The 15,871-nt window shown below is 40.8% G+C and overlaps 1 protein-coding gene across 1 annotated transcript in view; it reads left to right on the forward strand.

Moving 5' to 3' along the window:
* The window catches only part of LOC129016979 (cytochrome P450 2J2), a 33,206-nt gene extending 17,890 nt beyond the window's left edge, over window positions 1-15,316 (forward strand). Inside the window, exons 6-9 of the mRNA XM_054456891.2 lie at window positions 892-1,033; window positions 3,760-3,947; window positions 7,719-7,857; window positions 14,803-15,316. Of these exons, the coding sequence (XP_054312866.1) occupies window positions 892-1,033; window positions 3,760-3,947; window positions 7,719-7,857; window positions 14,803-14,981 (648 nt within the window). The 3' untranslated portion in view covers window positions 14,982-15,316. The remainder of the gene's footprint in view (window positions 1-891; window positions 1,034-3,759; window positions 3,948-7,718; window positions 7,858-14,802) is intronic.
* Window positions 15,317-15,871: the final 555 nt, after the last annotated feature.

Raw genomic sequence — 15,871 nt, forward strand, 5'->3', positions numbered from 1 at the left:
CAAATTGGATGCATGACCTTTAACACAGTTACCCCTCTGGTTAACACATATCACTGCATCAATACTGTCATCTTTACACATCAGGAATTGGGTCCTACATCTGGAGTGGAAAGAATGGTGGATTTCTTTCCCTCTTATTTCACCTTATTGGTATGACATTTATAGAAGTACTGTTTTCTCCTCAGAGGAGGAGACTCGCTATATGTTGTGCAGGTAAGGAAGGGACCATTAACATTAAGAGCAACATTGGACAAATTGAAGTTTCCAGAAGACGATGGTAAAGATGATAGAGTATCATGAGGAATGGTTGGTAGAATCAGTGAGGTTCAAATTGGAAAGGAAAAGATGAATGAAGAGATATGAGAATTGTTGTTCATAAGAAAAATTCCATTTGCCTTTTCTGTTATCAGTACAAACGTTTGTTGAGTATTTGCTCTGTGTCCTTGCATTCATATAATTCCTAATGCCCTCTTAAGGGGTGTGCACTCCTATTTCCAGTGCATAAAACAGGAAACTGAAGAACAGAGAGGTTAAGTAACTTGCCCTAGGTCACACAGCTGCTAATTGAAGTGGTTAATATTGGAAGCCAAATATGTCTTATTCACATCCCATTCTCCTTTCACTGTACTAAAAGCTTCCCCCAGATTACAGGCATAAGAAAATAATTGTCTTGATTTTCATCCATCCAAAGGTGTCCAGCACTTGGGGCAGGACAGTACTAATGATATTGCTGTAATTAGAGTCTGCCTTCTGAAGAGGCCAAAGGGAAAATTGTTTCTTTTGGGGACCTTTTCTTCCAAATGTCCTCCTAGGATGAATCTCCTGTGTGTTATGGCAATAAGGAATCTGCTGAATAAACCAATAAATAACATTAAACATTGTGTTTTCTAGCACACAGGCAATCCTACTTCAAGTTTCCATGAAGAAAACCTCATCTGCAGCACCCTGGACCTCTTCTTTGCCGGAACCGAGACAACTTCCACAACTCTGCGATGGGCTCTGCTTTATATGGCCCTCTACCCAGAAATCCAAGGTGAGCATGTCAGTGAGTGAGCCTAGACCAGGACCCAATAGTGCCTCCTGGGATGTGCTGCCTGAAGTTGGGGCCAGAAGATAGCATTGTAGGATGAAAAGAGGGGCAGAACAGTCATAAGTGATGACGACTTGGAAACTGCACATTCTTCGCGTTTTCTGTCTGAATTGTGATGGCCCCAGGTAATACAAATGTAAGAGAGAATCCCTGTCCTCAAGAAGCTCAGAGGCAAGAGGGAAATCAATGAAGTCAGTGGACATTGAGATAGTTCCAGGAAACAGTTACTTTCTGATGTGAAAGTCTAGTTGTGTCCTTCCCTTCTTTTAAGTGATGCCTTCCTATTTCCTTCTGAATGATGTTCAAGCACTTTAGTCTGGTATATATTACCCTCCAATATGCCCCTTTTGCCTGTCTAGCCTTGGCCCCACCTACCCTCCATGGTGGCCTCACTAAGTGACACATCGCTTTCTTTGCAGTCTATATTTATGCCTCTATGTCGTGATATATGCTTTTCCCTCTACTTGCCCAGTTTTCCTACATAGTAAACTCCTAGCTCTTCTTGAAGAATCTGTTCAAGTACTACCTCTCTAACATGTTTCTGCACTCCCCTAGGAAATTATTAGCATTTTCTCCCTCCAGAGATGATGTAATATGCCTTTATTACTAGGCTTATCATGTATTATCTATATATAGCTTCCCCACAGACTATAGTCCACTCAAGAATGATGTTCTCATCATTTTTCTTCCTCCAGCTTCCAGAAAAGTTTGAACATATGGGGGTGGGAACTCTTAACAATACAGTTTTTCAAATTGTGGGTAACTGTTTATTAATGAGGCATAAAATCAATTTAGTGGATCAAGACCAACATTTTTTTCTTAAGATAAAAATAGAAAAGATCAGAGTGCTTCCCATGTACTAAGGTAAGTTTGTTTACAGTACTTTATTTTTTTCATCTGTAGCTGCATAACGTATGCTTTATATGTATATTTAGGTATATGCAACCAGGGTCATGCTCAGTTAAAAAGGCTAGTAACAAACACACAAGCACTGTATGATTCCACTTACATGAGTTATCAAGAATAGTGAAATTTCTAGAGACACAAAGTAGAATGGTGGTGGCCAGAGGCTGAGGGAGGGTATATAGAGCTTCAGTTCTGCAAGACGAAAAAGTTCTGGAGAGTGATTGCTTAACAATGTGAATATATTTAATACTACTGAACTGTTCATTTAAAAATGCTAACATAGTAAATTTTATGTTATGGGTATTTTACCCCCAAATAAGATGTTTTTCAAAAATGATAACTTATTTCGCTTTCAGGTTAAAAAAAAATCCAAACTAGGCTTTGCAAAGCCATTAGGGTTCCCAGCTCCTTCCAACTTGTTGCTCTGTTGTGATTAGAATGATGCGCTTGTTAGCACTCTGTAAGATGGCTCACCAATAGGCTTTCCACCAGTAGGAAGTGAAAGGGGGAAGGAAGCGCATATCCTTTCTTTAAGAACTTGTTCCAAGGATTAAACATCACTTCTGCTTACATTCTATTAGCCAGAATTTAGTAATATGGTCACACTTAGTTACAATAGGACCTGGAAAATATATTCTTTTTTCTCGCTCTGTCGCCCAGGCTGAAGTGCAGTGGCACCATCTCGGCTCACTGCAAGCTCTGCCTCCCGGGTTCACACGCCATTCTCCTGCCTCAGCCTCCCGAGTAGCTGGGACTACAGGCTCCCACCACCACGCCCGGCTAATTTTTTGTATTTTTAGTAGAGACAGGATTTCACCATGTTAGCCAGGATGGTATCGATCTCCTGACCTCGTGATCCACCCACCTCGGCCTCCCAAAGTTCTGGGATTACAAGCTTGAGGAAAATATATTCTTTAGCTGGGCAGTCAAGTCTCCAGCTAAAATCTCTATTACTCTAGAAAAAGAGAAAAGAGATAAGACTGCTACAGTTTCTCTCTTTGGCTAGGTGATCACTCAACCAATGAAAGAAACTGGGAGCAGTCCTATCTGGTCACACAAATCTCAAAACATCAGTTCATGTAAATCTCAAAACATCCTTAAGATGAAGGTAGATTTATCGTCACTAATCAAATAAGGAAACTGAGGTTTAAAGAGTGTAAGTAACTTGCAGCATCAATGTTGTAGAGCAAGAGTTTGCAACCTGATGGGTCTTACCTCAGGGCCCACTTTCCACTCTTACATGTCTACCTGAGAAATTAGAGTCTATAGATCTGCTATGGGTTGAATATTTGGGCCCACCCCAGCCCAAATTTATATGTTGAAACCTCATTACCAGTGTGATGATATTAGGAGGTGGGGCCTTTGGGAGGTGATTAGCCTTCAGGAATGGGAGTAGTACGGTTATAAAAGAGAATCCAGAGAGCTGCCTCACTCCTTCTACTATGTAAGGACACACTGAGAAAGTGCCACTTGTATACCAGAAAGTGGGTCTTCACCAGACACCAAGTCTGCTGGGGTCTGATGTGATGAAGTTTAGCCATGTTAATCCTGGTCATTCCATCCCATAGCCTAACCAGGCTCAAGGAGATTTACAGAGGTGGTAGTTTTCTGAATAAGCCTTTCAAAAGGTTAAGAACCATTTTATTTCTTGCAACCTGGTCACTAATTGAAATACAACAGATGACATCTTAGAGACCACTCATACCTCTTTATAATAAAGCATAAAAGTTTAAAAAATAATAGAACCCTTCCCTCTTTACCAGAAAAAGTACACGCTGAGATTGACAGAGTGATTGGCCAGGGGCAGCAGACGAGCACAGCCGCCCGGGAGTCCATGCCCTACACCAATGCTGTCATCCATGAGGTGCAGAGAATGGGGAACATCGTCCCCCTGAACGTTCCCAGGGAAGTGACAGTTGATACCACTTTGGCTGGGTACCACCTGCCCAAGGTAATTAAGCAGATCTTCAAGCCCATCTTTTAGATGGGGTAGAAACCTGAACTTGAGAAGTGACATTTATTCTTGTCCTAAGGAATCATTTAAATGGAAGAAAAAGATATCTTATACCTGATATAATACTAGATTTTCTCCATGTGTACTCTTAACTAGATAAATAGGTATTGTGGAGAGGGGAGCAGGAAGGATTCCTACATTAAATATGTTTATATAAAGACTGGCTTTTCTTTCCTGTGGGGCCTCTCAGTGTTTTTACTATGCTAATGTGCATTGTGAGTCTGTGGACACGCGGCAGGCAGCAGTCCTAGGTCAGACTTTATCACAGAACACTTTTCTTTGTTTTGGTAGAACATCTCACCAGACTAGGGATCTGCCAAACTTTGGGAAATTCTGCTTCATGAACCTGGGGTTCTAGAATGCTAAAATGTGAAAGGACATTTAAGACCACCTGGGACAACATCACATTAATGCTGGTGTTTTTAACATAATATCCCCACAGGTATTTTTCCAGTTATTTCTCATAGTCCCGTGATGTATAATTTATTCATTAATGTATTTATTTATTTATTTGAGACGGAGTCTCGTTCTGTTGCTTCCAGGTAGCTGGGACTACAAGCATATGTCACTATGCCCAGCTAATTTTTGTATTTTTAGTAGAGACGGGGTTTCACCATGTTGGTTGGCCAGGATGGTCTCGATCTCTTGACCTCGTGATCCACCCACCTCGGCCTCCCAAAGTGCTGGGATTACAGGTGTGAGCCACCACTTCTGACAGATGTATAATTTATTATCTTATAAGGAAGCCAATCTAAGTGTGTGCAATATTCATTACTGGGAAGGGAAAGAAAGGAGCGAACATGTATTAAGTAATGATTATGGGTTGTGGACAATGTGGTCTCTTTCAAAATGTCTTATTCAATTCTCAGAGTAAGTTTACTCAAGAGAAGCTTGTTATTTCCATGTTATGGATTGCGAAGTCAAGGCTCAGAAAAATTAGGTTTGCATGAGATCTCTCAACTATGAAGAGTTGGGATCTGGAAGCAGATCTGTTCTGTTTCTTTGTGAGACACCATGCTCCCTTCACAGGAGTTGCTTTACTTTGACTTTAAAAGCATCTCCCTATTATTTTTTCAATTGGTCTAAGTTGTACCACCTGTACTCACAAGTGGAACTCTTTCTTTTTCTTTCAACTTTTGTTTTAGATTCAGGGAGCACATATGTAGGCTTGTTACAATGGTACGTTGCACGATGCTGAAGTTTGGAGTATGATTGGACCGTTACCCAGATGACTGGCATAGTATCCAATTGGTAGTTTTTCAACCCTTGGCCCCCTCTCTCCTCCAGTAATCCCCAGTGTCTTTTGTTCCTATCTTTATATCGATGTCTATCCAATGTTTACCTCCCGTTATAAGTAAGAACATGCAGTATTTCATTTTCTGTTTCTGCGACAAACAGAATTCTGATGTCACTCCACTCGCCACTCTTAGGATCTCTGCAGACAGCTATCCTGCGCCCTCTAGTGCCCTCTCCCCACATTGCACATTTTCAGTTCCTTTCCTTGCTTTCTAACCACTTTGGTCAGCCTCTGTGGATCGATTCCAGTCTGTCTAAGTACCTCTGAGTGTGTCATACCTGGGGAAAATCTCGAGAAGTAGAATCAGAAGAGCTTACCCATTGGGTACTACTTGGTTACTATCCCTGCAGAGCCAGGAAAAGCAGCTGTTGCATTTACTGTTTCCTTACTGATTAACCATCTAGTGGATAAAGGCTGAGGTCTAAATTCTCCAGGTGCTGTTTGCATTTTTCTAGCAATTTATTTAACTCAAGGAAACCAGCTTGACTTCTTCTGCCCCTGATTTTTGTTAGCTTTAAAAATCATCTTGGGAACTGACAAATTGAAATAACCGTGTGTTACACAGTCTACGAGCTATGACTTTGACGTCAAATAGACCTAATTCAAATCATGGCTCTGCCTCCTCCCGCTGTCTGACTCTGGGCCCATTATTTTACCTCTCAAAGCTTCCATTTCTTCATCTGAAAAATGCATTTAAACCTCCTTTACAAGATCCACATGGAGGTAAAATGAGATCATGCATGTAGGGCATTTAACCTAGTACTTAGTACAGAAAGTGCTTAAAATAGCAGTTATTGGCCGGCCATGGTGGCTCACACCTGTAATCTCAGCACTTTGGGAGGCTGAGGCGGGTGGATCACCTGAGGTCAGGAGTTTGAGATCAGCCTGGCCAACATGGTGAAAACCGTCTCTACTAAAAATATAAAAACTAGCCAGGCATGGTGATGGGCACCTGTAATCCCAGCTACTTGGGAGGCTGAGGCAGGAGAATTGCTTGAACCCAGGAGACGGAGGTTGCAGTGAGCCGACACACTGCACTCCAGCCTCAGTGACAGAGTGAGATTCTGTATTAAAAGAAAAAAGAAAAAAAGTTATTACTAATATTGAAAATCATTGATATTAATTCCTTGAAGTAATATTATATTAATATGTTAATATTTGAATGAATTCAACAAACACTACATACCTGAAATGCTCAGGTCTGGCAAAACAACCCTGAGAAAATTAATCATGCAAGTACATATTTAGAAACATGATAACTGCCCAAAGGAAAAAACTCACCATGGTCTATAAAAACACAGACTAGCAGGAGTGGTCAGGGAAGGCTTCCAAAAGGAAGTGATGTTTGAACTGAGGATTAGCTTCAAGAGTTAGTTTGATGACAAAGTGGGGAGGAAGAACATTCCTGGCAAGGGGAATAGCATTTAAAAAGGGTGTTGAAATAAGTAGGAACACGGCATGTTTGAGAAACTGAAACAAGAGCCTTGTAGTGGGAGTGCAGGAGAGTGGGAGAGTGGCCCAGACCAGGACCAGGTGATGAGTCTTTGCCCTGAAAGCAATGGGTAACTGTTGAAGTGTGTCAAGTCCTAGGTAGGAGCAGTGGGGGCTGTGGAGTTGGGGAGTGACATGACTAAATCATGCTAGAAGCTCACTCTCTTCCAGAGTGTGAAGCAGATCGAAAGGGGTGACAGGATTTGGGGCACAGTTAGGAAACTGTAACAGGGGTCCAGGCAAGCCAGGAAGAAGTCTGGACTAAGTGGGCATTGGTGGACATGGAATGGAGGTGAAACTAAAATTGGCCAGTCTCGCTGTTGGGTTGGATAAAGACAGAGTAAAGGAAAAGCTCCCTCTGGGAACTCCTGTGTTTCTTAGTATGTACCGGAATGGACAGGGGCTCCTTTCATGGGTCTACCTGATTCTATTACTAAACCTACCGTGGGGAGTGGGGTGCCGTGTACTAGACATTGGAGGAAAGAGAATGGCAAAACCAAGATGAATGAGATGTCTTTTACCTTTGTAGAGCTGCCATCGTTATAGCTTCACTGAGCAGCTGGGCTGGTTTTGGTGCAGTGCAGACTGTTGGATTATTCTCTCATCAGTGCATTCATGTCCCCTCCTTCCAAGACCTACCGAAACTGACCTGTCCCTGTAAGGAAGCTTGATCCTGCAGTCGAGTAGCCAGTCATCCTTGTTAAAATTCCCAGCAGGGAAATCCAATCTAATTTGTAAGCTGTCCCAGACAAAGAGGAGGGTCCTGGTTTGGGGGACACAGGAGACTGTGTACCACAATTGGGGAGGGTGGAGCAGTATGTTCAGGCCCCCAGCATGGAAGCCTGAGGACGACCACCCCTCTGCATAGGTGTTCTTTTTCACGGGTCAAGCCTTGCCTGAGTCTCTGCTGCCTTCTCTAGGGTACCATGATCCTGACCAATTTGACGGCGCTGCACAGGGACCCCACAGAGTGGGCCACCCCTGACACATTCAATCCGGACCATTTTCTGGAGAATGGACGGTTTAAGAAAAGGGAAGCCTTTATGCCTTTCTCAATAGGTAAGTTGTAGTAAACAGGTGTGTGAGAGTCCAGGGCCCCTCTCCCAGCCCTTCCCTGCTCTCTCCTGTTTTCCCTTGTTTTCATTGGAATGTCTCCAGACAGCCTGGCCAGTGCGACTCACTCCATCTTGCTGTAGGGGACAGCCCTGGGATTTCCAAGGCTGGGCATTGTGTCAGCCTGCCCTTACTTCCTAAGCCCTCCATTGCCTCTGCTAGAGATTTCAGCTTTCTTGTGTTCTGTCCTCTGGAAAACTGGTGACAGAGATCCAGACTCCACCACCAGCTCACAAAGAGGATTAGGTGCTGCCATTTTTTTTCTTTTTTTGATACGAAGTTTTACTCTTGTTGCACAAGGCTGGAATGCAATGGCGTGATCTCAGTTCACTGCAACCTCCACCTCCCAGGTTCAAGCGATTCTCCTGCCTCAGCCTCCCTAGTAGCTGGGATTACAGGCATGCACCACCATGCCAGGCTAATTTTTTGTATTTTTAGTAGAGACAAGGTTTCACCATGTTGGCCAGGCTGGTCTCCAAGTCCTGACCTCAGGTGATCCACCCGCCTCGGCCTCCCAAAGTGCTGGGATTACAGGTGTGAGCCACCGCACCCGGTCGGGTGCTGCCATCCTTACTAAATGTTAAAATGTCCTCAGTTCTTTTTAAGGGCTGCCCACTCACGCAGAAATAGAGCTGATCTATAATAAGGAGACAGAGAAGGACAAGGGGAAGGAGAAACTTATTTGCCACATGGGCATCAGTCAGTGGCTTAACTTGATTGGATTCTACTCTCTAAGTACTCCCTTGAAAAGGTTCTTCGGCCTTTGTAAATTTTAATTCATTTTTTAAAAATCTAATTAATACATTTATATAATATGTAACTTGAAAATTAAGAAAGAAGAGGCAGTGAAAACTCTGTTTTTTCTCCTGTTTTTAAGATAGCCAGGTCCAAAAATATATTTTTAACTCACGACATTGAAAAATCAATAACAAAACTTCTTAGTATGTTCCAGGTTTTGAGTTAGATATGTTGCATAGATTATTTCAAATAATTTCACAATTCTTTAATTCCATCAATATTTATTGAGCATCTATTATGTGTCAAGTATTCAGCCCTGGTGATATGACAATGAATGAGTGAAACAGAAACCAAAACAAAACAAAACTGCTCCCATGGTGCATATGTTCTAGTGTAATCATATAAAGTTTATATTACTGTAACCACTTCAGTGATGAGGAAACTGAGGCTTAACCAAGTATAGAAACTAAAGTCATAAAACTCATCTGGCAGAGGTAGGATCAATGTCAACCAGATTAATCAAAAACTAAAGTGGGTGTTCTTGCTAACACTATCTACTGAAAATAACTAAATACCACACAGGCCCACACTGTGGAATGCACGATAGTTTGCTTATTGTTAATTTAAAATATGTATTGATGTTCCGAGACAAGATCATTTTGCTGAGAATGACACTGAGGCTCAGAAAGGGCAGAAACGGAATGACCCATGTTGGTGTGACTCCAAAGCCCATGCTCTCCCCCCTGTGCTGTGTTGCCTTAGGTGTCTCTGGGCTGATTCTGATGATTGATGCTGTCTTTGTCTTTCTTCATCTAATTCTGTCACCTCTGCTCACACTGGACAATTCACTTTGAATATGAAAGCTGATACAAGATGTAGGACTATCTTCCAGTCTTCCTGTCTATAATAGTTTCAAATTTTGTATGATAGCACAAAATTTCAGCTGTTATATTCCAGTTATTATAATTAATTATTCCTGTTCTTTGGCTCTTGCACAACATCCATGTGGAAATGCTAGAAATGTGACCTCTGCATTCCACAAAAAATGCTTCACCTAATGCCAGCTGCAACTGTGATGAGAGGAATCTTATTAGAAGTCCATGGTTTTAAAAGGAAAAAGGATCCTCTGGGCTAAGTGATGCCTGGATACCTTTTCTTCACATCACAGAAGCCTCTTTCTCATAGTTCCTTCATGTCTCCTGTTTTAAAAAAAATTATCTTATCTGAATTAGCAGTAGTCTTTTTAAAAACTATACACGGTGACTCACTGCTGCTTTGCTATTGAAAGTCGTATTGCACCCTCTTAGAGACTTCATTTGCAAGAAAATTGTCTAATTTAATCGTTACAACAGCCCAGTTATTAATAGTTAGGCAGGAAATGGATAGGTATCTCCTTTTAATTTAAGATAACTAAAAATAAGAGAGAGTTCTTTCTTATCCAAGATCATATGCTCAAGGAATTTGCAGAACTGGTCCTAAAACTCAAGATTTTATACTTCTAGTCTAGTGTTCTCTCTAGTAAGACTAGAATGTAGCTTACTTCCCCATTTAAAGGCCTAAGATTCACTAATTTCGTAACATATGCATCAGTTAGCATATTGCTACATAACAGTCCAAAACTCTGCAGCTTAAAACAGTAAGCATGAATTATTGCTCACAAGTCTATAAGTCAGATATGTGGCTCTGCCCATCTTGGCTCAGCCCCCTGGATCTCTCTGATCTTGGCCAGTGGTCAACAGGCTGATGGCTGATCTAGGATATCTTCAGCTGGGACAGTGGGGCCCTTCTCACATTATCCCTCATCCTCCAGCAAGCTGCCCTGGCTTAGTCACATGGTGGTGATAAGGTCAAAAGAGGGAGAATGGAAGCACACAGGCCTCTTAAGGTCCAGACTGGGAACTGACACACCATCACTTCCATTGCATTATGTTTTCCAATGCCAATCATAAGGCCAGCCCCAGTTTAAGGGGAGGGGATATTACTACAATTTTTGATGGAAAGAGCTATGACATCGCATTGCAAATGATGTGGATTCAAGGAGGGGGAAAATTGAGGCTGCTTTGTTCTTACCATCTCTCTTTCTGACTGAGAAGAATGAAATTCATAGAAGGTAAGCAATTTATCTGGGATGTCCCAAAGAAGATGTGATAGGATGAGGACCATTTAAATGGATCAGGAGATAGAAATCTGAAGAATCCAAAGGATTGACAAAACATCAACACAACTGTCTGTTTTTTTCATCACATGCCCATTTTTTGGCATGCAGTTGCTTTTCCTTGCTGTTCCTTTACTCTTGGTAAAGAGTCTTCTAGAAGACTCTTCTGAAGTCTTCACTTTAGAAGATGTAACAGCTTCTAAAGTGTGCATAATCAAGACAGGTTTCAAAGTTTTTACTGCAAATTTATATTTACTTTTCCTCATTTAAATTCTTCCTGTTTGATCCATCAGAGCAGCAAGCAGCTTTATGAAATACATGAGCCCAGTTCCTCTCTTTCCAGTTAAAATCATTAGATTCTAGGAGATAGGGCCGGAAAGAACTTTGCCAAAATTGTAAGTCAGTTCTCTCATTTTACGACTGAGGTAACTGGCCTGGTTGGTTAGTGATAGTCAGTTTGTGGAAGCACCAGGGAAGGGAGCCAAGTATCCTTTCTTCCAGGCCAAAGCTTTGACACCTAACAGTCCTAGTTTTCATGCTTTTAAAAACAAATTCATACCTGCCATTGCATTGGGATCCTTGCCTAGCTGTGTAACATAGTTAGGAGAGAATTTATTTCGTGTATGTGACAAATGAGATAAGTTTAGTTTTGCGAGAATGAATGGTTTACTAATAGTCACACAGTTGGTTACTGATGAAGCCAGTTCTTTAACACTGGTTCCTGACTTGCTAGGTCCAGTTTGTCATGATATATGGATTCTTTTAGGATAATCTTGGGTATTTACAATAAACTGACTTGGTATCATTTTAGCATGTTGCTAATTGTACTATTTGTGATGGATAAAGAGATAAAGGTGAGGGGAACCGAGATGAATTAGACACACAGTGTTGGGAAACACAGGCACAAATAATATAATGACATAACCATGAAGCATGTTTGCCTTTACTAAGCACTTTTGCATATATGATCTAACTTTATTTCCTTAACAACCTGTTATAGACAAAGGACAAAACTTAGGCATGCATACATTTCCACGAATATTAAATTACATGGGAAAATATAAAGCAGTAAAAGCAGCAAATAGAATTGACTATAGGGAATAATATCTGTTATGATGTACAGATAATCTCCACGAGGACAATGAGGAAATATGTTAAAATGTTGACAATGGTTTTGTCTAGATTATGGGATTACAAACATGGTTTTGTCTTTATAATTTTCTTTTTCATGCTTTTTAAAATTATTGCTGTGAATAGGTACTACTTAGGGAGAAAGTAAGCTACTAAAAATGCACACAATAGAGATGGTGGTAGTGACTTACGTGGGGTAATGTAGCCCAAGTGGGGTGAGGAGGACATTCACATAGGGGAGGGGGTGGTGGAAGCCGAGAGCTGGTCTCAGAGCACAAATGGTATGAGGTGGAGTCTGCACAGGGTGGCTGTGGCAGTGATGAGAGGTAAATTATATACAAGGGATACTGATCCAATAAGTAAATATATTGAGGATAATGAGAGGAAGTTGCAAATAAAGAAAGGGAGAAAATCGAACTTTGTGGTGTTGGGTTGGAATCCGATGTAATCTACAATGAACTCAGATTTTCAATAGGTGAATCAATAAATGTAGAAATGTAGATGTAAATATGGGTGTATATATATATATTTTGTGTATATATATATTTATATTTTTTTTATATATATATACACACACACCCTTTTGGACATATACCCGCATTATATACATACATATATTCCCTAGCTCTGCCCACTGATATCAGCTAGGGGCAACAACATCTGGAGAGCAATGAGCATGCCTAATGCCCAGATCTTGATTTCTACATATTATTATCCACTAAAAGAAACCAGGACTTTTGGAAAAAAATGGCTGATTCCAGGGCTAGGGAAGGGAAAGTATTATAAACCTGGAATAGATTGTTGTGCCAAAAGTCAGGAAATATCAGCTTGAATGGGCATCTAATGGTCAAATCTGGAATATTTTGAGCATCAGAACAAGTAATGATAGTAACAGATTATAACCCTTTGAATAAAAACAGGAATCCCATGCATCTAACTGATATCAATAAATGAATGAATAAATAAATGGGGAGGGGAACAAGCATTTCCCTTAGTAAAGGGTTAACTAATAAATGTGGAAGAAATGACAGAATTTTAAAAATTGCGATTTGGTAGCCATCAGCAATTAATAACATGGTCAAGAAATAGCAATGGAAAAGAGTGGATCACAGTTTAATGAGAATGGTTTGTTGACATAGTCTCAAAGTACTTATTAGTTACAGAGAAAAAGAATAATTTTACAAGAGAACTTGGTAGACACCACCTTAATCAAGTGATTACCAATAATGTAACACATCACAATTGTATAGCACTTGATAGGATAAAATGAGAAGAATACAGTATCACTTTGGTGATATTCCTACCCAAAATGGAAAACTCCACAGCCTGAATCCAATCATGAGGAAGTATGAGAGGCATTTACAAAACAACTGGTCTGTAATCTTTACAAAGGCCAAAGCCGTGAAAGTTGTATAAAGAGTGAGGACTTATTCCAGACTGAAGAACTAAGGCGACATGACCGCTAAATGCAATCCATGATCCTGTACTGGCTGTACTAGACCCTTTTCTAATGAAGGACATTGGGACAACTGGTAACCCTGAATGAGACCTCAGAAGAAGATGTTGGTGATGCATCAGTGTTAACTTCCTGGCTTGGATGGTTGCATTTTGACTATGTTGGAGAATGTCCTTCTTTTTAGAAAATACATACTGAAGATTTCATGGGTAATGTAGGCAATTTACTTCCAAACAACTTAGGAGAGCTAAGTTCTTTGTCTTATCTCTGCAAGTTTTTTGTACATTTGAAATTATTTCAGAATAAAAGGCATGTTATGGAAAGTATCACAGTAAAGAATTGTAATATACAGAAAGCTGTTTGAGTAATGCTACCACCCAAAAGGTTTTCTTTAAAGGTCATCTTTTAAATTGTGTTCTCCTGTTTTTTGAGAATTAACCAGATCAAGTTAATAATAAGCAATTGTACAGCTATGTTTATTATTACCTAGGTGACATTTTAAAATACTTTGTTTTGAGGTATAAATTATTAAATTATTTAGCCTATTTGGATTCAGCATGTAGCTCACACAATATATAAAGTTCTCATCTTAAACACATATTCATTTTCACTAATATGCACACGTACATTTTCTGATGCCTAGAGAGGTTGTTTAATTTGCCCCAATCACGTGGCTAGGAGGTCGGAGAAGCTGAATTGAATCTCTGTCCTTCTGCCTCCAGTTCACCCACACATAACAGGGAGTGGGACGAGGTCAGGGCAGTGCTAGGTGTCAGCTGTGGAGACCAGGACCCAGCCTCGGGCCACACGTTAGAAGAAACGCCTGCAAAGGGAAAGGGCCACTGTGCATAACAAGAACCATTGAAAGAGGAAGGCCAAAGCAGTCACAATATAGAGGGCCACCCATGCCAGTAGGAACCCATGATTAAGGAGGAAAAGTGGCACAGGGAAAAGATGACTTATACCTTAGGAACTCTGCTCTGACATTTAATTCCTTATATTTTCAACAATTTTTTTAAGGATTAAAAAAGTTAACATATTTGATTGTTTTTGTAGTCTTTTTTTGTCATGTTTGTTAAATGATTTTTTTAAAGCTCCTAGGCTAAACATCCCCTTTCTAGCTCAGCCCACGCCTTCCGCTTCTATGGTCCTACACCCTGCAACTTCATTCTGGAAGCTCGCCTGCCAGACCCCTGACGGCATTTGACTTCGTGTTCCTGGACTTCTGCTTTCTATGCATTGATGAACCCAAGTGGTTGTCAGACTTAAATAAGTTGCTGGCCATAACACCCTGGGGCCTACAGGCCCTTCCTCTGCTCCAGTTTTTTTGGGATATGATTGAGGATAGCAATCTCTGCTAGGCACAAATGCCACCTGAGAAGATAACCCGTCTTTTGATTTTGTCTTACAGGAAAGCGGGCATGCCTCGGAGAACAGTTGGCCAGGACTGAGCTGTTTATTTTCTTCACTTCCCTTATGCAGAAATTTACCTTCAGGCCCCCAAACAATGAGAAGCTGAGCCTGAAGTTTAGAATGGGCATCACCATTTCCCCAGTCAGTCACCGCCTCTGCGCTGTTCCTCGGGTGTAATATTGTTAAGAAAGAAAGGGGCAAGGAAAGTAAGAAGACATGGCATGTGTTCTGAAACCACTGGTGCCTGCTCAGATGTGTTAGGACAAAATGAAAGTGACTTTCAAGAAAGATCAGAGGAATTTGACTCAGAGAAAACTAGATCCAAATCCCAGCTCTACTGTCTCGTCCAGATTAGCCTTGGGAAAATCATTTATGTGCTAAATAATTTACCTTTTTATCTAGGAGATGAAAAGAGGATAATGATTCCTTCCATAAAGAAAGTTCTTGTAAGAATCAAAAGAAATGGTGAGCTTTAAGGGGTTTGTAAACCATAAAGCACATCATAAAAGTTCTATCTGTAGTGTGCCTCCTTCCTGCTTCCTTTGTGAGATATGTATTTGCTTCTGACCTGTTGAGAAGCTCAAGTCAAAATGGTGCAAAATAGTTGGTAAGAGTTAAAAGTGGGCCCTAGGAGCAGCCACAGAAGTGAGCTATGAAGGCTCCCCAATTTGGTAGCACTGTGCATGCTTTATCTTGTTTCTGTCTCAGACTGATCCTCTGAGAAGTCAGCAGGGCGGGTTTTATTCCTCATTTAGAGACAGGGAAAGCAAGTGTCATTGAAACAGTTTCTGTGGTTTACATAAGCACACACCCAAGGCCAAGTGGAATGTGATCACAATTAACCAACCTGGGAAACAGGCTTCAGGAACAAATGTGGAAATATTTTTCATCCTTAACAATACCTTCTTGCCTTTAATCCTCCATCAGACACTTATTCCCATGTTGTTTCACACTGGCTTTAACGATGGTGGGTGTGATCTTTTCTTGCAACTAGACTGTAAGCTTTTTGTGGCTATTACCAGCCTAAACTCCCTGGGCCCTGTTTTTTTTTTTTTTGGTTTTTTTTT

Source organism: Pongo pygmaeus, chromosome 1 (genome assembly GCF_028885625.2).
Source record: "Pongo pygmaeus isolate AG05252 chromosome 1, NHGRI_mPonPyg2-v2.0_pri, whole genome shotgun sequence".
Lineage (NCBI taxonomy): Eukaryota > Metazoa > Chordata > Mammalia > Primates > Hominidae > Pongo > Pongo pygmaeus.